The 22,495-nt window shown below is 35.3% G+C and overlaps 1 protein-coding gene across 1 annotated transcript; it reads right to left on the bottom strand.

Annotated features, from left to right (window-relative positions):
- Positions 1 to 1,571: 1,571 nt before the first annotated feature.
- Positions 1,572 to 16,549, bottom strand: LOC142607488 (uncharacterized). The gene is made up of 16 exons (XM_075779003.1): positions 16,422 to 16,549; positions 14,036 to 14,401; positions 12,776 to 13,019; positions 11,781 to 12,058; positions 10,502 to 10,663; positions 9,569 to 10,315; positions 9,368 to 9,462; positions 8,811 to 8,873; positions 8,611 to 8,699; positions 8,454 to 8,519; positions 7,596 to 8,225; positions 7,345 to 7,413; positions 7,068 to 7,138; positions 6,817 to 6,874; positions 2,886 to 3,150; positions 1,572 to 2,470 (listed from the first exon to the last, which is right to left on the bottom strand). The coding sequence occupies exons 2-16, from the start codon at positions 14,308 to 14,310 to the stop codon at positions 1,734 to 1,736; spliced, it is 3,849 nt and encodes a 1,282-aa protein (XP_075635118.1). The 5' UTR covers positions 14,311 to 14,401; positions 16,422 to 16,549; the 3' UTR covers positions 1,572 to 1,733.
- Between the last annotated feature and the right edge of the window lie 5,946 nt (positions 16,550 to 22,495).

The following is a 22,495-nucleotide window of genomic DNA, read 5'->3' as shown; positions in this document are numbered from 1 at the left end:
AAACCAAATTTTACCACTACAAACATGCTTCTCTTATATTTCTATTGTGTGCTTCGGACCTTTGGTCCCATTCAATTCATTTTAGTCTTATTCGGTCCACTTCAATTCACTTTGGTCCATATTGGTTCTAATCGGTCCTACTCGGTCCACATTGGTCCTATTTGGTCCGTTATGTCCACTTTGGTCCTATTTTGTCCACTTTGGTCCTATTTTGTCCATTTGGTCTTTTTAGTCCACTACTATCCTATTCGGTCCACATTGGTTCTATTCAATCCATTATATCTACTTTGGTCCAATTTAGTCTTATTCAGTCCTATTTTATCCACTTTGGCTCTATTCAGTCTATTCCGTCTTATTCGGTCCACTACTTTCATATTTGGATTATTTGGTCCACTTTAGGCTTATTGGGTCTTATTTGGTCCATTCTATCCACTTCAGCCTTATTCAGTTCAATTTGGTCTAATTCGATCCACTTTAGTTCTATTTGGTCCATTCTGTCTACTTTAATCATATTCGGTCCGCTTTGGTCATATTTGGTCCATTCGGTTTACTTTGGTTCTATTTGGTCCATATCAGTCCAATTCGGTCTACTTAGATCCATTTTGGACTAATTGAGCCTTAAATATATATATATATATATATATATTTTGTAAGTTGCCTTTTTAGTTTTGTGCTACAAATTAATATATATATATATATATATATATATATATGGATTGAAAAGTATGAATTTTATTCTATTTGTGTCAAAATCTTTAATTTTGGGTTAAAAATACAAATAAATTAGGCATCAGAAATTAGAAATTAGTGATATAGGCCATAAAAAAAAAAATAGAAAATGATAAATATTCAAAATATTACCTTAAAATTCAAGTTTTGATAATATAGGTATTATGTTTATATTTGGAAAGGAAAAAATAAGCTACAATTCTAAACTTATATAATAATTTAAACTTAATATAATATGTTACACATGTTCAATGGAATGGGGTGTACATTTTTTTTTTAATATTCTTAAATGTGTTCAAATTAGCCAACGAATTATGGTATATTTATAAAATGTCATTTTAATAATATCTTCTCCATTTATATATAAGATAATATTATAATTATATGTAATTATGTTTTATTTAAAAAGTTATTTTTTTAATACAAAATACATTATATGCTTCATTACATAAAACTTATAAAAATAGAAAATATTTATAAATAAAACATGCACTATTTAACCTACAAATTTTACATTATATTCTTATAAAATAAAACATATAAAACAAACAAGTAGATCAAGCAATATAAGAACAAGAAGAAGCCATAACACAGTGCCTTCCAACATATATTAAATTATTAATAACATTGATTCTTCAAAAAGTTTTGGTCCCCAGATGCAGGATCAATGCTCGAGGCTCCGTCTCAAATTTTTTATATCTCCGGTCCGGTTGATCAGCCCTCACAGGTAGGCCTTCAAAAGTCAACACCAAGACCATGCTAGTCCAATTGGAAGGGCACTGACGTTATGGTTTCTTGTGGTTCTTATATTGCTCAGCAGGAAGACGGAAAAGATTAACTTGTACTGGAATGTACAAATACTAAAGGAATTGGTCATATTTCTTCATTGACTTGAAATTCATACAGAGGAATAATATTATAATTACAATTTTGTATCAATTGCTTCAGCTACACAAGTTGGTCCTAATCTAAACATTGGTTTGAGAACTAATTGGGAATTTTCATCAGATAATGTTCAACTCCGATAGGTCATCCATTGGTATTTCAAGACCTTCACAATCATAGTCTTGCAAGATATCGTCATCAAGGTTCAACCAAGTACTCAGATCTTGAGGTTCAGTAATGTCATTGGGTACATCTAGTGCTTCCATTGAATCTAATTCATTTAGTGGCAAGTTAGCAAAATCAATGGGTTCCTCCGACTCTTTAGATGATTCCTGCGGAACATTACTGGGCATACGTGACCCCCTTTCTCTGCTATTTTTATTGGTAACAAGAGCCACCACGTGACTAGATGCCTGAGCTGGTGGACAAGCAGGTTCTGTTGCTTCTGTAAGCCTGCCATGGAAACTGCTTCCTGATGTTGATAGATGACTAATCTTTTGCTTGGGCTTTGCTTTTGTTTTTCGTTCACTTCGGAAACTGTCCAATGATGAACGACTGGCTCCAGAGACAGAATTACTCTTTACAATATCTCCGTTCTGATCCCTGTCTCTCTCACTTCTCTTTCCCTTTACTCCATCAAGAACAGGGTTGTCAAGAGCTGACGTCACCCTTGAGGAGGCACTTCCAACAACATCATCAATTAGCATTTCCCTCTTCTTTCCCTTAATGAACACTGAGCCATGCTTGGAAGAAGCTTGTTCAGAAGAGTGAATGACACTTTGGAGAGCATCTGATGAACCTCTGTCTATATTATCACTGAGGGAATCATACCTCTCAAAAGTGCTAGAAACGGCACCTGTGGCAGCAAACAATACCCAAAAGCTCTTTTTCATTAAACTGACACAAATAGCCATAAATTACAGAAGCTACAGTTGAAAGATGTTTTTCTTAAAAAGAAAAAGTTACTGAATAACCCCTAGAGGTAGCACAATCAACTTAGGACCATGTCTCATGAAGTGTCCATCACTAGTTTGTATCTCCCTACCCCTCCCTTGGGACCAAAACTCAGTCATCCATTAAAAAAAAAAAAAGTTGCTCAAAAGCTTAGTGATAAGTCAAAGCATGCCATGCTACCCAAGCGAGAGATTTATAGAATACACTCTTACCAGAAGAAAAAAAAATTGGGGGGGGGGTTGGTGGGAGGAGAGAATAAAAGGCATGCATTAAAGCGATCATAAAAAGAGCATGTAAAGATTTAATTAGAGATATACCTGATCCCCTAGCTTCCACCTGGTGGGAAGCTTCATTGCACGTATTACTAGCACTTCCTGAGCCAACACAATCAACCGATTTTGCATCATTATTGCATGGAGGTGGCGAAAATATGACATCCTGCAGTGCAGGCTCACTAAAGCAACTATTGCCAGTATCTTCAAATTTCCGACATCTAGCAAGAGTGCGCTTCACAAAAGCCAATGCAACTTGTTTTGAAACCTTACGGACTGCACTTTTGGAAGCATAACTCCCACGGCAAGCCTGTAAAAGGATTAATTTGACGGAAATTAATGGTTTATGATCATGAAATGCCTCCAGTTCACTTTACTTGTATGATCAGTTTTTTTTTTTGTTTTTTTGAATAAGATGTCTGAATAATGCATACTTCAGTACCATAATGCTGAAACTATTATTATTCTTCATTGTATAAACAATGAGATTATAATCCCAGGGCATTTTAGTTATGAAGTTTACTAAAATAACCTTACTTGCATTTATTTATTTTTTATTGGTAAGTTACATATGCACCCCATAGGATTTTTGAACCCATAACCTCACCCTTAACGGCTCAACCTAGCACTTATAAGTTATATGGGGAGGAAGTACCAGTTGAGCAGAGCTACAGCTCATTGGCCCTTGCAAATTATTTATTGTACAGACATTTGAACCAAAGAAAGATACTCCATAAAGCAGAGGAATTTGTTCATCATACAAGCATGCATGCACCCTCAACAAACACACTGATTTAAGATACACCATAAGGTAAGATTAAAATATATAATATCAATGAGATGCTAGTGAACAAGTTGGAAAAGGAAGCAGCAACGAAAATGAGATTTTTGCAGGTAACTACAAGCAATACTCATGATAAAAGACTATAATGATACATATTTACACACAAATATCTCCAAATCCACCTGTGACATAAGATAATCAATTAGGCCTTAGCAAGCAGTCTATATTGCCAACCAATTTATAATAAATATCACCACCATAGATTGATAAGACAATAAAGATATTGATGGTATACTATGTTGAAACTGTTAAGGATGATAGTATATGTATAAGTAATGGCATAAGACCATCTAAAATTGAAATTCCAATCATCAACCAAATATAAAGCCATGATCCTAAAAATAAGACAAACCAATCACAGAAACGTCATTATATATATATATATATATATATATATATATATATATATATATATATATAGATGATAGTATATGTATAAGTAATGGCATAAGACCATCTAAAATTGAAATTCCAATCATCAACCAAATATAAAGCCATGATCCTAAAAATAAGACAAACCAATCACAGAAACGTCATTATATATATATATATATATATATATATATATATATATATATATATATATATATATATATATATATATAAGATGCTGCATTTTTCTCTATGACACTATCAAAACACAACTCCACGGTCTTTGTTTGGTTGGAGGGAGGAAAATGGTGGGGGTATAGAAAAGATTTAGTCTTCCCTCATGTGTGTTTGGTTGGGGATGGAAAAGTGGAGAATAGAAAATATCATTGTATAAAGTTACTATCATGCCCCTATTACAAATTTATTTAATAGTTTATAATAAGTTTTTTTTTTTTAAATTATAGACTTACAAACTAACACAGCTAATAGAACAGCTAGCAAAAACAAAAAAACCCTACCATTGGATTAAAAAAAAAAAAAAAAAGTAACATTAACGTAATCGTACACAGTGGAGGCAACATAATCACAAAAGGAAGGGGTAGTTTTGGTGTTTTACCATCTACCCCTTCCCTCTCCCATTTTCTCCCCAAATTGGGGGGGATTGGTTTTTGGTGGGCCCAAGAGGCCCCACCAAAATCTCCACCACCACCCACCCCCCCAAAAAAAAAATTTCCCCTCCCAACCAAACAACCCCAAAAAAGCATTCTTCCCACTATTTTCCCCTCACCTTTTTCCATCCTCCCCCAAATCACCCCAACACTAAATGAAATTTCTTAGGTTTTACCATATAAGATGGCATGGCCTAAAGAATCATCAATATCAGGCAACCACTATACCCTAAACAGCAGTGATACTATCCGTGTAACTATATCATCTGGCCCTACAAACCCATCAAGGATGAATCAGTAGACACCTCATGTTGCATTCACATTAACCAACCAATTAAAATAGTAGAGTGAGATTGTTCCTATTGGTGATGTTGGGAACTTGAATGCTTTGGCCTGTACCCTATGTTGCAAGGTGGGTACACTGCCTATGAGATATTTGGGCATGCCTCTCAAGGCCCATTATAAGGATGCGTCGATATGGAATCCTATTATAGAAAAGATGGAGAAAGGGCTATCTGGTCGCAAAAGACTTTATTTGTCAAAAGGTGGCAGGCTTACTTTGTTAAAAAGTACTCTCAAGCCTTCCCGCCTACTTTTTATCTTTGTTTACTATCCCTCAGGCTGTGACAGCTAGAATAGAGAGGATTCAAAGGAATTTCCTTTTGGGGGGGGGGGGGGGGGGGGGCGGCCTTAGAGGATGTTTTAAATATCTTTTTGTTGCTTGGGATAAGGTCTGTTTGCCAATTAAAAGTGATGGTTTGGGGATCCGGAGGATTGGGTTGTTTAACAAGGCCTTACTTGGGAAGTGGTTGTGGCGTTTTGGGAAAGAAAGTAACAGATTATGGCATTAGGTTATAGCAACTAAATATGGTGAGGGGAGAGGAAGTTGGTGCACTAAAGGGGTAAGAGGTTCTCATGGGTGTGGGATGTGGAGGAGTAGTAAGGAAGGAATAGAGAAGTTCTTTAGTCAGATTCTGTATAATGTGGAGGAGGGTTGCCGTGTTAGTTTATGGCATGATCCATGGTGTGGCTCTATTCCTTTGAAGAAACTCTTTCCTACTACGTTTGCTTGCTCTCTATCTAAAGAAGTATGGGTCTCTGACTTGGTAGTATCTACTTCTGAAGGAGGTAGTAGGAGTTGGAATTTATTTTTCCGTCATGGTCCTCAGGATTGGGAGGCAGACACTATTTATTCCTTTTTTGAGCTTATTTATTCCTCTATGCTGAGGGGTGAGGGGGATGATCACCTGGTTTGGAGATTGACTACGTCTAGGGTATTTGATATGCGCTCTTTTTATAAGCTATTATCTAGTCCTCACACTGATGAATTTCCTTGGGAGTGCACTTGGTGTGCAAAGGTGCCTAAACAGGTGTCTTTCTTCTTGTGGACAGCAGCTAATGATGGGATACTCACCATTAATAATCTTGTCAAGAGAGGTTTGTCTCTGGTTAATAGGTGTTGTTTATACTGCTGTGATGGGAAATCAGTAAATCACCTTCTTCTTCACTGTAAGTTTTCTCACGCCTTATGGTGCAAAGCTTTTGCAGTGTTTGGGATCTAATGGGTAATGCCAAGGTCAGTCAGCTCTTTTTTCTTTATGCAGAGAAACTAGTTTGGAAAGCATTTTTCAACCATTTGGAATATGATCCCGACATGTTTAATGTGGTTAGTTTGGCAGGAACGCAATACCCGCACTTTTGAAGACAAGGAGAGAACATTAGATCATCTAAAATCTATCCTCTTTGGTACTCTGTTTCATTGGGCTTGTATTTGGGGATGTACGAATTGTATTTCTTTATCTGAATTCTTAGTCTCTATTTCCTTTAGTTCTTGATTATTTTGTATTTGTTTCTTGTTCAGAGTGTTCACCATCGTGAACATGATGTTCAATCTTTTTCAACAAAAGTCTTATTACCTAATATATATATATATATATATATATATATATATATATATATATATAAATTCAATCTCTAGATCAAGAAGCAATTCTAAATTTCTACATGCATCCACAAAAAATAATACATACCCAAATGGCTTAAAATTATACAAAAACAAACAATGACTGATGAAAGGGACTAAACCAATTACCATCCGTTTTTGGTAAGCAATCCCAATAAGTTGGTCCATCGCAACTTGCTCCATAGTCCTGTAAATGAATCAACATTATTTTGACTGAAAGAGAATTTTATAGTTTATGTATTTTATAGTTTATGTCACCAATGCCGTGACAGCACAAGAGTAATATCAAATATTCGGCAAGGAGTCTTGGGTTTCTCCTACTATTGAACAAAAAAAAAGGTTTAATATATGTAGAACATGGAAAACATTCTGAATCTTACTGTTTTTCCACATCTCTCCCTTTCTGAATAGCTTCATCAATCTTTCCCAAGTTTTTCCTCTTTATCCCAATCTACCATTTAGTCAAAAGCATTATAAAATGTCAGAAAGAGGAGGCCAGGAATAGAAAAGAGAGATTCAAATTAATCAGGATTGAAGAAAAACATCTAGAAAATACAGAAACTTCAAAACAAATTATGGTGAAAACACAATCTAACTTATGCTTAGATACTATCCATTGTATAGCCTGGAGAAATGAGAAAATTAGAGAAGGGCAACCTGTTGGTACAGTCCTTCCTTAAGGTCCATTATATCTTGTTTAATCACTTCTCCCTCTGCTAGATCAGGCTGCAAACAAGGCAAAAGAAGCACCACAAAAAAAAGGAATAAAAAAAAGGAATATAACCATATATGAAATGAGAAAATAATTGCCGGCATGAAATTCATCAAGGAAACTTCTGAAATGCATCAATATAAAATTCTTCCACAAAGCTTCTAAATTGGATCAATATAAGGTATGAAAACCCTACCAATGTCTCTGGATATAGGCCAATACTCTGCAGTTCCAATAGAAGCCTGTCATCCATGCACAACAGCTGATATTGGCAGTCAGAGGAAGAAAAGCTGGCAACATTTAATTCTCTAGGTTGCAGCTGACCAAGATCATTTGAACATATTTCACTGGTGTGTCCCAGATCAGAATGTGAAATGTCATAGTCTCCCCGCCACTGCTCAATGCTATTAAAAGAACTGGATATACTTGGGTTCCTAAATGAGTTAGATACAACACTCTTATCACAAGAAACTCTGTCTAACAAGCAATTCTTCTGCATCTGATAATCAACTTTCGACTCAACTTCAGATTCCATTCTGTCCCTGTCTTTGGGCTCAATATCAATCTGGTTACATGAACCACAATGAGAATCATCACTCGCATACTGCAGAGACAAAGTTTTCCCTTCACTGTGGTGGTAAGATTCTTCAATTTCATCTTCTTCTATCAGGGCAGAAAGAACTCTTTGGTATAATGGAGTAACCTTATCTGACTTTTTCATGTCAAATCTTCCCTGTAAAGAGTCAGTCTCAGCTAATTCTTGATTGAAGTGGCTTCCTAGTCTTACACCAGAATAATCAATCACTTCTTTATGCACACCAACACCCTGTGAGGATGGATAAAGGTGACAATTTGTCAAAACTTATTCAAAAAAATTTGGCTCCAAATCCTAAATATCCATTTTTCCATTGTACTTTGTTTGAGATCAACATAAACTTATTTTGAGACATTTGATGTGTTTAATAACTAGGGATCAACAAGAAAGCTTTTCCATTTAGCCAAAAATAGAAACAGGAAAATGGAAACTTGATGAAATGTACTGCAAAGTTAATACCAAGGCATTAAAATCAACGCCAAACATGTGAGACAAAGTATCGTCAAGCTCCTCTGCAAAACTTAGCTGATAAGACATCAAAAAAAGACAAATTGTAAGTCTCTGTCTGCAAGTTATTTATGAAGCCTCATATTCATCCCTGTATATCGATAACTACCTGCTGCTTCAAGTAGGACAAATCCTCTGAGCTGACACAAGCAAAAATAGATTCCATTTTCTTCCAAAATGGACCAGAACAGGCAAGACCTACAGAAATAAGCTATATTTTGTAATAGGTACAAATAATAATAATATTTCTGCTTTTCTGGTGAATGGATAAAATTAGAAGAAAAAAAGAAATAAAGTCAAGGGGCATACTCCTAGCATTATGAGCCTCATTTGCAGCCACAAGTAGTTCCTCACGATCATCATCAGATTCACCTAGAAAATTATAATACCAAAAAATATGACTGTATAATTGTGATAATTGATAAATTCAAATCAAGGAGACACATACATATTTCACAAAGAATTAATTACTGAGCCACATACATATGCATATAATAATTGAAATGAAACATGTTAAAAACATAATAAAAACAGTACGAAAATATGGAAAAAAGCATCAATTAAAAAAAATGTAACAAACATACATGCATGAAAGCTGGTCTCAAACACTCATTAAAGACTACTTACAGTGATCTTGTAGGATTTCAGCACAATAACCATGGTAACAATTAACATGAAGATGTGAAAATACGTAAAGCAGGAGTAAAAGGCTAATAGAATTTTGTTCTTGCCACTAAGCTTCAAAAGCTTCTAAGTATCATAAACATCTTGAAAATTTTAGATCCTAAGACAATTTGAAACCCTAAACTCTAAACACAATCAAGACGAATTTTTCACGAATTTTTCATGGTTTAATTCAATCTTACCTGTATAGTTCAAAGAACCATTGTTTATCATCGGCCCAACACGAATTGAAGCCTTGCGGTCTTTCAGCTTTTTTGAAGGTGGACGGCCTGATTTACTGAATCCAAGAAATGGTAGTTGATTCAACAATTAGATTTCTCACAATATAAGTATTCAATTCATATTCAATCCTTATTGTACAAAAGAAAAAATGATGTGTTAACCTTCTGTTCTTTTCAGAGCTAGGCTTCACGCTTTGCAGGGGCTTTGTGGTTGATAAATTCTCCAACTTCTCCCTCACTAAAGGAATTTCTGTCCTTGTTAAAGATGAACCCCTTCCACTCCTTCCTTGTCTACGCACGCCATCTCCACTTTCATTACTCAGTAGTTTATTCTTCTTTGTGGGCATTACAAAGGGCACAACTTTATGAGTTGCAGTCAAAGCAACTTCAACATTATCTATCCCTTTCTCTTTCAATTTGTGTTCTCCAGCACCTGATTCTTCACTTTCAGACAACCCAAATGGAGATGAAACATTCTCAAGTTCCAACTTAAATTTTGGGTTATTGTTATCTACACTGCTGGTCCCAACAACTGAAGTTTTAGCACTTAAATCAGTAGTTGCTAAGCTTTGAGATGAAATCTGAGCTTCAGCATGGTTTGAGACAGGAGAAACTAAATTTGATCTCCTTGTGCGTGAGTTTTTATATGGTCTCTGACCACCCCACTGGGTCATAGGATGTATGGATGAACCTGAAGACATCATACGCTTTTGGTTATTTCTCACGCCTACAACTGGTACTTTATTTAGACCTTTAGGCTGTTCCCAATCTTGAATGGCTCCAGATGAAGGTTGAATAATAGGAGATGAGTCTAGCCCCATGACAGAGCCAGTCCGAGGTGCCCTAGAAACCTTTCCTTTTATCACTGTATTCGAACTGCCCACTGGGGTATCCTCCTGAATATTTGACCTAATAAATGAAGCCACAAACCAATTAAAACAATTATCTTAACCACCAAATTGAAAAGCAAGATACGTTAGACACATCAAGGAAATCAGATGCAGAACATGATGGTCTTCAATCATATTAAGTGTTACTGATACTGCAACTCCTGTGGAGACCTTAGAATGATAATATCAAGAAGAAAATACTTACTTGTTTCCTTTTGCTAAAAGTCTATGTTCAAATTGAACTGCACGGTCCCTTGGATGAGGCATACTTTCCTGCTCATTCCTGGGTAACGTGCAAGCATCTGAACTAGCAGGCTCAAGAGAACCATCCAACTTGTTGATTCCAAGTCCGGGGCTAGATTTCAATCTGCAATAAATGAAAACCTAAAACATCAAGGGAAAGAACAGATTGCAGGGGAAAAAATCTTGAAATTCCCCCTTGCACAAAAGAAACAAGGGACAAACCACATTTTTATGTTGACATATTCAAAATCCCAAACTTTCTAGATCCTTCGCCAAATTATCATAAAGGTTGTTTCAAGTACAAGGTTGAATATTAATTTTCAGTCAACTAAAAAGGACATGGATAATTATTGGGGCTACCTTATCTAGCACTACTGCAAGGCATGAAGGCCTGACCAAGTTTTCTGGGCCCAGTCCCTCCCAAAGACAATTTCACATGCATGGAGCTAGGCATCAAGCCCCATGATGCAAGCCCAAGGTCCAAGAAAAAATTTTCTGACTAGTAATTAACACGTGCACCTAGCAGGTCTTGAGCACATGACCTCACCTTCCACCTTGTTCTTACAGGAGAGAAGATGATGTTTGAGCTAGAGCTCATCGGCAAGCCTTAATAAATATTTCCTTGCTTAAACAGGACTAGTCTTGTAAAACTGATGTAAACAATTAACTTTAGCTAGTTGGCCAATATTTATGCCATATACGATACATGTCCAATTTTTTCGCTTGCAACAAATGGGAGAGGGTAATTTTAACCCAAATTCTCTGCCATGAGAGAACCGGGAAATGCCAATGAACCACAACGCTCTTGGCAAGATACATGTCCAATTAATTTACTTGAATATCACTAATTTTAAATTTCTGCAAAAATCCTTCCTGCACAAAAAATAAAACGTACTGGTCTTATAACAAGAAAAATTACTGTATCAACGGTTCTGTAAACATAAAAAACCTAGAAAGTTTCTCTCACAAATTACCAACATATATCCGACAAAATGAACCAAAACAACCAAAGAGTACAATGATACAAACAAAAAATTTAGAAAACAACTCAATTACAATAAAATAAAGAAAATAAGTTGGCAAAAATAATTTTTGCCAAACACACACTAAAACAAAGAAATTTTTTACCAAATTAATAACATATCTGTACTAAGACTCAAGAAAAGCTACATACCAGCTATATCAAAATGAAGAGTATATAAAAAAACAGTAATTGTTTCTTCTAGATCACAATAAAATACCTGAAACCATGAGCATCAGAAGATCGCAATTTTGACTCATGATTCAACTTTGGATGTGTAGCTCGTTTTGTATCCCTTTCACCAGTTATTACTCTATTACCTACAGCCCCAACAGAACGCTTCTTCTTTATTTTTTGATCCAATCCTTCACCACCAGCAAGCAATCGGCGAGTCTTTTCTTCAATCCGAACAGAACCACTGCCAACTGATTGGAGCAGATCTCCATCCTTATCAGCGACCATCTGAAGCCTTGACATTGCAGCAGACCTACCATCTGCCTGGTACCATTACAAAACAGAACAGAATCTTAATTCTTAGTTAACCAAAGGAAAAAGCCTTGCATTGATCCTTTCAAAAAGCATAAAGGCTAAAACTAACAAATGCTCCTAAATGCCCTATTACTAGCACCAAGAGGTTGGAAAAATAAGGAGTCAAAGTCCTAAAAATTTCCTATTTTTTCTTTCTAGATAAAGTGTAATAGTGTGATATTTTCTGGGAACCTTGGAAATAGGATTCTGATTCCCAAAGTTGTTCCTAAATAAATATTTTAAGGATATCAAGGGGGTGTTCCTAGAGCATTAAGTCTGGTTTTCAGTCTTCTTTATAAAAATAAATAAATAAATAAAATTATATCATTCTGCTGTATCTTTGGATAGCATGTTATTCTATCAAGAGTTGGAACCTCTTTTCATTGTTCCCTAAATTTTTATGCTAGTTAATATCTTCCTTTTGTTACTGGTGTTAAGATCATAAGGTTTTTCTTATTATACATCAAATTAGTAACCTTTGGAGCTACATCATTCTCATTGAAGAAACTAAAATTCCAACCTGTACTTAAATGGGGGGGGGGGGGGGGGGGGGGGGAATCCCTTTAAATTGAAAGAAGACTAAAGAGAGAATCTAAGCTTCACTACTCATGGATTCTAGAGGAGATCAACAGAGTTGAAGACTAACCCGCACTCAAAGAAATAGATAATTAACATTCAAATACTAACCCGCACATCCACCACTGAAGTACGAACACGCTTATTCAACCCAATACCCTTGGTTTTGTCCTCCAATCTTTGAGTCACAGAGTCATGAGAGTTTCTGTGAATCTGGCTTCCCATCCTTGCTAAGTTTACTCCACCAGACCTCTCACCCGATGAAAGATCATTACGTTGTCGCTTCTTTGAGCCTATAACTTCCTTATACTTGTCCAATTTGATAATGGAATTGCGTAACAATTTTGCTCTATCACTGGTGGAAAGACATCACAGTCTCATTAATACACCACTACTCCATAGTCAGTAATACTCATTTCTACTATACATTATGCAAGCATAAGTTTAAAATAGAACTCCCATCTATCATACAAATATTAAACTCTGGAAAAAGAAAACAGGTGTTTTTTTTTGGTGGGAGGGGGAGAGGGGAGTGGGGGTGTTTCCTAAGATACATACACATATTTTAATCTTTATCTTTAGATCGTAGTGTATATGCGTGTGCACTATAGTTGGCATTTACAGGCTGTTACTTCTGTCTTTAATCAATTAGGATTTTGCCATATAGAACTTGTTATATGTAGAAGTCTTGGAGTGACAAACTTTGCACTCGAATCACCAATACGTATTTGTACACATGATTTTTATGTTTCTGTTTTATTGCCGATTTTTCAACAAGTTCAAATTACACACACATATTATCTATATTCCTTGTCCCATATTTTATTAACAATGCATAACTCAAAGGTCTTGTCTGTGCTCCACTGTAAAACAGATCACATGTGAACAAATTCTAAGATCCCCAATCAACTTTGAAACACAAATTTCCACAACAGGCAATAATAATTGATGAGAAGAATTTCAATAGTGTTCAAGGATCTATGAAGACTTTCTAAACTAAAGGAAAAATGCAGGTTACCAAAGAACATGTTCCACAAGAAGCAAGGATCAAACAAAGTTTTTTTCTCTCTTCTTTTAAATCAGTCATTGTGTCATACAATGTACCCTATATAACTTATTAAGTGAAATCTTTCATTTATACCATGATCTATATACTAAATACCGTGTTCATGGCCTTTTCAGTTTTCTCCCTCTTCCATTTCCAAATATATAATAACCACAATTGTCCCAATAAATTCAAAGTTTCCACTGCTGCCACATAATTTCAATCATGAAGCTTAGCATTCTTTTCTTCTTTAACAAAAGATACACATCGTTGTCAAAAGAATAATATGCTTACAGAAACAAGCAGTAAAATGAATAAAAATATACCTGGCCTTTCTGGAGGCATCTTGGACGCTTTCTTTAAAGTGCTTTAGCTCCTCTGTAGCCACTGGAGGTGGAGGTTTAGGATGGGCAACTCCAAAGGAATGGTCCTCGGATGAACTTCCATGAGGAACACCCAGAACCCTTCTTAGCTCTCCCGAGCGTGTATATTTCTGATTGCCCAATATAATCGGGTCCAATGGTAAACACTGAGGCAAGGGAGGCATATCCGGTGATGGCGTTACACTCCCCCGGCTTGAATTATTCCCAGAATTAAACATGAAGCACTCAATACCCTTGGTGCAGCTTCCAAACCTGTATAATTGGATGATCCCAGACCGTTTTCTTAAACCAACTCAAATCTAGAACTTCCTGCCATCAAACAACGACACATGGATAATATAAGCATCCTTTATATATATATATATATATATATATATATATATATATATATATATATATATAATTTGGATAATGTAAGCATCCTATTGACTAGCCTCCAAAATTTATTACTAAAAGGAAAAAATTTTGGCCCCAAATATGTTTAGATCTATCTTGCTCCACGCTATGTGGCAATAAAAGAGACCATTCATGTGTAGTTTTAGTCTATTTAAATAATACATAATGATAATCTTATAATTTGCCACATAATGGGTAGGAAAAGATAGCTTTGAACATGTTTGGAGCGAAACTTTGTTTTTACTAAAAATGCACGTATAATGCAGCGACCGGCCATACCCATTAACGGAAGTTGAGAATACTAGACCCCTATCAAGTAAACCCCAGATGCACAACCCTATCTCACCTGCAAGAACCATGTATTACCCAAGACTTGAACTGGAGATCTCATGAGAGGTTCCCATGAAGCCAACCAATCGAGCTATATCTTGTACGTGATATTGAATTTTTCATATTTTGGGACAAAAAGAACAGATAAGCTCAACTCCAACCCACTCCCCCTCACCCTCCCCCTCCCCCTCCCCATCCCCCCATAATTTCCTCCTTTTTCTTGGGAATTAAAAGTGATTTGCATTTTACTAAGCTCAGTTGCTTAACAATGAGACATAATGTAACTTTAACCAAATAAGTTGGTTTATGAGATCTCAATGCATTCCAAGAACTGTTATAATATGTTAGCTCACTCTGGCGGTTTTCGATCCCATCGGAAAAATATTTGGAAGCCAAAAGTCCCCTCTAAAATTTCTTTCTTTCTCTGGGTGACTTCTATGGGGGAACATTCTAACAGCAGAGGATATGAGAAAGCAAAATATTATCTTGGTTAGTTGGTGTTGCATGTGTAATGCATTGTTCCTTCGCTTTGGTTTTTGCCCTATTTGGGATTTATTGGGTAATGCCCAGGAGGGGTTATTGATTTACTAGCTTGTTGGCAAAGGAGGTTTGGACGTTATCGCTAGATTACTCAATAATTGGTTCTGGCAGGTGGGGTCAGTTGTCCATAGGTGTTTGATTAACTGTGAGGATTGTTGTACAAAATGCTATGTGATGTGCAACTAATCTGAGTGAAGTTCTCCCATGTCATCAAAAAAAAAAAGTATTTGGAAAGCTATTCCTCATTGTTTGATGTGGTGTATTTGGAGGGAAAGAAACGCAAGGAGATTTGATGGGTGCAAGAGGACAATGATATAGCCGAAATCTTTCTTTATGAAGATGCTTCTTGAGCAGATGTTAGCCACAGGGATGTTTTATCTTGCTAGTTTAGTTCATCTTCTTTATTTTTTTTGTAGTTTTAGAGCTTTACCATGATGCTCTGTTAGTATACTTCCAGTCTAGGAAGCATGGACACTTCTTTTGGGGCGCCGTACCCACCCACCATATCATATTATAATTTTTCAAAAATTTCTTATTATCACCATATCGTAACCGTACCCGTGTCCATGCTTCCTAGCTTCCAGTGTACTTACAGTTATTTTTATTAATAAATTTTCTTATTACCTATCAACAAAATAAATAAATAAAACTAGCTCCAAAAGCATCAACAGAACAAAGCTGATACAGCAACCAGTAACCTCATCAATCATCATATAATGAAAGCCAAAAACAAAAACAAAAAAACAAAAATTATATGAACTTTCAATATGATTAAAAAAACTTCTACACATTTTTTATTATTATTTAAATTAATCCCAAAATTGGAATCTGGAATTTTGTTTTCCACAGCTTTCCCGGGAACCAAACAGATCAAACAATAGGGAATTATAGATAAACTTACAAAAAAATATATATATCGAAATTGCAGTAGCAGAAAAAAGGAAACCCTAAGTGGAGGGGATGAACTCAAAAATTAGGGGTGTGTTAAATTATAGATCATTTTAAATGGAAAAATACGCGAATTTTGAAAATCGAAGAGTTGCGTGAGTGAACAAAAAAGTACCTGAGAATTGAGAATTGAGAATTGGGAATTGAGATTCAGAATCGCGCCAATTTTGACTGTGATTTTAGATAAAGACAAGTAATTTTTATTTTTATGTGGTAATATATATATATAAACTAGTAAAGCGGGAGAGACCTGGGTCGGATTGGGGGTCAATAGAAATAAATAGAATACAGGCCTAGGACTATTTTTTCTCAATTTTTACTTCTACTATGTTTTTTTTTTTTTACTGATTTTAATAAATTACCGAAAATAAATAATAATAAAAAAGACCAAAGTGGGAAGGACACAATTGGCTACAGACAATTCTCAACACAACCTTTGAACATGACATGATATAGGCATGACCATTGAACATGATAGGCACAACACAAATTTAGTAATTTTTTGGAATGAGTCTTAATGAGTTCATATTAGATTTGGGTCGACATTAATTGACTCATTTAATACACCTGTCAATTCAAGTTAGACACGCAAAACTTGTTTAACCCGTTTAATTGAGAATCATTGTACCATTTTACCCATTTAAAGACTGTTGAGGGGGAATTTGATGTCTCTCAATAAAATATCGAGAAGCCAAGCCAAGCTGAAACTCGACTATGGGCTCTTGAGATGGTGCCCAAAGGCTTTTGGTGTGGTGACAAGCTTATCCAAGCAAGAAATGAAGGCTGCACTTGACAAAATTGCAACAAAAACCCAATAAAAATACTTTACAATACTTAGTGGTCCTGTACTGATAGTGCAAGGAAAACAAATTCTCTAGCGGTAAGGATGAAATTACACAGTCCAGAAAAATAAGTTCTCTAGCGGTAGGGTTGAAGTTACACTTAGAGTCCAGAATTAACGATTAAATAAATTTAGGAAAGTGTTCACTTCTAGGTGTTCTTGTGTGTCTTGATCAGGGGAATTTATTGTACTTTCAGCCATCATTACATCAATGTGAGGGAAAAATTACATTGTTACAAATACATTATATCCTTTAACTAGTAAAACAAAAAGTAAAAATTAAAGGTTCCGTGGGAAGAAGAAAGAGATTGATTGGCATTGTGTGAAGGGAGAGAGAGATCTCAGCTTAGTGCAGCAAGTATTAAACTAAGATTTTGAGAAGTATGTGTGCATGAGGCATGAATGAGGTAATGTGGGTTGTTTTGAGTGAATGAGATAGAATTAATGCTGAGATTAAGGCTTTAGTAAGTAGTGGGCTATTTTGCAACTAATTGGGAAGCATTATGAGTTGTGATTATGCAAAAGAGGAAAGGAATGTCTAAGGCTAGGTGAGTGTGGGCTAAGGGAAATGAGTTGTGAGCTTGAGGAGAGCTGTATTACAAGTAAAATGGCAAACAAATCAGAAAGTTTCAAAGAGAGTAACTGTGTGTTTGTGGGCTGAGGTGCTTATGTTTTTATAGTGAAAATTAGGGAAGCATTAATTAACAAAAATCCAAAAAATGTAGGACTCATCAGAGGCAGGGAATCAAAGTTAATTATCCTAGGATTCGGCCAGAAGTAGAAGATTTATTTTTGGGTCTGCCTTGCTTCTTTGGGTAATATGACACATGGTGGGTTTTTGGAGTGTTTTGCATTAAATGTCAGGAGATAGGCTTAACCAATAGGATTAAGGCAAGTATCAGGAACGATTCCTAGTGCTGCAACTGAGATTTGAATACCAATAAGTAGGATTCAACACCCCAAGCCAAGTGTCAAAGATTAAGTTCACTTCAGAGGGTTCCGCTGGAGATCCCTTTATGTCCTCCAAACCACATGTTCTCAATTTTTCCTCTTTAGGATTCATGGACTTGGTACATGAACCATGTCTTGAACGTTTTTGGCATTCATAGCATCAATTTGTTGAGATTTGGATAACTTGGTTTCAGCCCCCCTTCCGCTGGAGGGGTATGGTCTTGAGGAAAATAATGGAGTCCCATCACCCATTAGACTTCAGCTGATATCAGAACCTCTGGGCATTTTCACGTCAGGTACAGGATGACAAAAAGCTAATGGGACAACCCTTAGTTCATCCCCAAAGACTTGATTCTCTTGTTGGGGCCTCCAGCTATACCTTGGTCAAGGATAAACAAGGGTTGGTTGTCCACTTTCAATCCTCTGCCTCCTGCTTGGGTTCTTTGGATTGGGTTTGCTCATGTGGGCCAATCCCTTTGAGCTAGATTTGTGTTCATCCTACAATATGGACATCAACAATACACGTTGTCATGGGTTTTCATCCCTTATGGACTTTTATTATTAGTAAATACTTTGGGTTTTCATAGACATTTGTAATGGTCCTTTGGGCAATAAGCTGTAATACTTGAAATAATAGGATAAGTTTCAAAATGCGTTTGTAAATAACATTTACTATGATGAATTCCATATCGCAAGTAATATCATGATTCCTAATAATCACTCATAATTTAAATGGTAAGCTTGTGGGATTGAATAATTATCATAAGCTTAGAAGATAAATATTATGGATGTTGTAACGTAAATGATGACCATGTGTTTCATGGGTTTATAATATGAGAACACAATCTTCAAGATAACTTCCTATGAGCTATTATAAAACGATTGCCATGGTTTTTTCCATAGTAAGGTTCAAGAAATAATGTTCAACTTTTAAATGAAATAAACATGATATTTTTTGCTGAGCGTTAATAATCTTGGGCTTTCGATAAAATAGTGCCAACGAGAACTGGGCTTTTAGATATTGTTAATGAAAATTGGGCTTTTTGATATTGCCAACAGAAATTGGACTTTTTGATGTTGCAAATAGAAGTTGGACTTTTGATGTTGCCAATAAAAATTCAGCTTTTAATGTTGCCAATAAAAATTGAGTTTTTTGATAAATAATTTGCCATGAGTTTAAATCATGAGCTTTGACTATGGGATTGAATCCCATGGATAAGATAATATTGCCACGAATTTGAATCACGGGCTTTGATTATGGGTTTAATCCCATAGATAAAATAGTATTGTCATGAATTTGAATCATGAGCTTTTTCCAAATATTGCTAAGCACAAGAAATTCTTGGGCTTTAGAAAGAATGAGATTTCACCTTGCTCAATAAATAATTTGCATTTTACAAAGAATATTGGATCTTATAGCGTTTTGCATATGTAGCCCAATTTTGTGATGGAAAGGAGAACGGTTGTGGGCTAGCATAGTAGTAGTCACAAATATTTAGGTATGTCCAATAATTTGTTTGTAACGTTTGAAAAATAAATAGGTGTTATTTAAATAATATTAGGTGTAAAAAAAAAATGTACCCCAACAAGGACCTAGCTATATAAACTTATTTTCTCGTCTAATCTTGTTCTTTTCATGTCAATGTGAATCTAATGTTTTAATATCGGAATTTCACTTTATTAAGGAATATCTTTTTTTAATTTTGATGTGAGAAGTTATAACCTGGCAGCTTGGCCGAGGCATGAGAAAATCATTGACAAAGTTATAACGTGTCTCCTCAACTAAACTCTCGTGTTCAAGAAAAGTAATCAACAAAATCTACCAATTCCAATAAAAGAAAGTAAGTCCTACCCCTATCATTATCCATATCCTAAAAAAATATAACAGGGAATCAAGGCCCCCAAGGAAAGCATGAAAACATTGCCCTACAAAACACCTCCTTAGCAACCACTTCAACCTATAGAAGCTCCTTGCTAACTTAGCCATCAAAGATTCCCTTATCAGCACACCTCTAGCATCACAACTCCTTTTGCAAGTATTCAAGGACAATGATTCACCACCAATCAACTACATCATCAATTGACATCGTTCGTGGGAAAATGATTATTGTGTATCTCCCCATATAAAAGATTGAATAGAGGAGGAACCAACAATTAATGAGCTCATGCGCCACGTCCTTTCACAAGGCATGCATGACCAGTGACTCCTATCAACAATACCAACCCACAGCATGCATCATCTATGAGGTTGAGGGTGAGATGAGTAGCCAATTAAGAAGGGCTAAACAACCCACGAGAGACAAAAGTAAGGGAGGAATTCTAGGTGACTAGTAATTAAGGTGATAAACAACTTCTTGAAATGCAACAACAATTGGTCAAAGAGTTACAAGCCTTGAAAATCAAGTCTACAACGACTGTAGATGAGCTCTTCCAGAAGATAGATCCCTCTTACACCCCACAAATCATGGGATATATCCATTACCTTCCAAGTTCAAGATAATATAACTAAAAGTCTTTAATGGTACAAGATACGCTCAACCATTTAGAAACATACAAGGTCTTGATGCACTTGCAAGGTGTCCTAAATGAGATTATGTGCAAGGTCTTCCCTACAACATTGAGAGGATTCACCCAAATCTTGTTTAGGAAGCTTAGATTTCGGGGGGGTTTCTAGCATTTTGCCCTCATTTTTAAAAAAATTTAGCAATATGTCCTTATTTTGAAACTATAAAGGTTTGTACCCCTATTTTGAAACTCGATTTTAATAAAATCGAGTTTCAATAAAAAACTCAATTGTTTTATAATCGAGTTATACCAAATGAAACTTAAAGAAAAAAAATACTTGCATGGAACTCGAGCTCTAGCTCGAGTTCCATACCTATAGCTGCGTTTTCAATAGAACTCGAGCTCCATGAACTCAAATTCCATGCAAGTTTTTTTTTTTTTTTTTTTTTTTTAGTTTGATCGCCCCATACCTATAGCTACGTTTTAAATGTCCTATAGTGGCGTTTTCAATGGAACTCAAGCTCTATGAACTCGAGTTCCATGCAATTTTTTTTTAAAGTTTGATCGCGCTATACTCGATTTTCTACAAACCGAGGTTTACATTGAAACTCACTTTTGAGAAAATCGAGTTTCAAAACAGGGGCATGGACCCGAATCCCCTAGACTCGGGTCAATTGCATTATCAAGTCTTCATTAATTGAAAGCTTATTTATATATTTAAATGTAGATGATCAATAAAGATAGTTATGACATCACAAATTACACATTTTTAATTTAGTTTATTTGGAGATTTGACATACCGTAAAAGAAAGCTTTATGCTTCTTATTTCTATAGTCCTAAAAAATAAAATAGTTCAGAAAATTAATCTGCCACTGATCAACCAATTCTTTAATCTATTACAAAATGGATATCAATAGCATCTATTGAAACTCACAAAAAGTGATGAAACCAATTCTTTAATCTATTACAAAATGGATATCAATAGCATCTATTGAAACTCACAAAAAGTGTTGAGAAGTTTTCAAACCACTAGTTTGGGAAGAGGGAAGGGAATAAAAATTATAATTTTAAAATATTTCTTTCATTTTCTTGTTTGGGAGTTTTAAAGGAGAGAATACAAAGTCCATTCTCTTGTTTGAGAGTTTAAGTATGAGGAAATAGAATGAGTAAGAGAGAACACTCATTCCTCTCTATTTCCTCAAAACTTCAAAATTTTATTCTCCAAAAATTGGGAGGGATAAGAGGGAATAAAATAAATTTTAATGATTTTTTTACTATAACTCGCAAAATACATATATTTAGCATTTTTTTTATAAAGGTCTAATAGCAAAATTATCATAAAATGATTCAATTCTTTTCCTTCTACATTACTCCTAAATAAGATTACCTTTCATTCATTTATATTTCATTTATTTTAAAACAATAAGACAATGTTACTTAAATTCCATTACATTTTATTCATTTATAATTTATGCATTCTATTTTGTTTTATTCCTTTATGAACTCCTAAAGGAACTGTAAATATGTAAATAGTATAAAATAGAAGCAGAAGTTGGGCAGCAACAATTATTCATAATTTCCCTCTATTGGGAGGATACAATTATTGCCTCTATTGAGAATTCTCGTACCCTCTGCTTATTATGCATAACTTTTGCCTTTTTGATATGTAACGTCAATAGTGCATTTTGGGCTTTGTTACAAACACAAACAGGCCTTTTTGTTTGCACAGAAATAGTATTTCTATTTCTATGTCCTGTGTGTTCTGTTTTTGGTATACAAGATGGTTGTCTCAATGCCTAGCAAACATTATGAGACTGACACAAATTTATGATGTGGAGGTAGTCTGGGACCCTGGGTGCCTTGGCAATTAGCAGGAGATAAATACTTGTAT

Source organism: Castanea sativa, chromosome 8 (genome assembly GCF_040712315.1).
Source record: "Castanea sativa cultivar Marrone di Chiusa Pesio chromosome 8, ASM4071231v1".
In the NCBI taxonomy this organism is placed as follows: Eukaryota; Viridiplantae; Streptophyta; class Magnoliopsida; order Fagales; family Fagaceae; genus Castanea; species Castanea sativa.
The sequence above is the reverse complement of the archived record's forward strand: the minus strand, read 5'-3'. Positions and strand labels throughout refer to the sequence as shown.

What these genes read in the sequence shown, in the direction of transcription:
- LOC142607488 (XM_075779003.1), bottom strand. Translation starts at nt 14,310, where the DNA reads ATGTTTAATTCTGGGAATAATTCAAGCCGGGGGAGTGTAACGCCATCA. An exon ending in GATGCCTCCAGAAAGGCCAG is followed by an intron (nt 13,020 to 14,035) that starts GTATATTTTTAT and finishes TCTTTCCACCAG; the next exon opens with TGATAGAGCAAAATTGTTAC. An exon ending in TCTGATGCTCATGGTTTCAG is followed by an intron (nt 10,664 to 11,780) that starts GTATTTTATTGT and finishes CATTTATTGCAG; the next exon opens with ATTGAAATCTAGCCCCGGAC.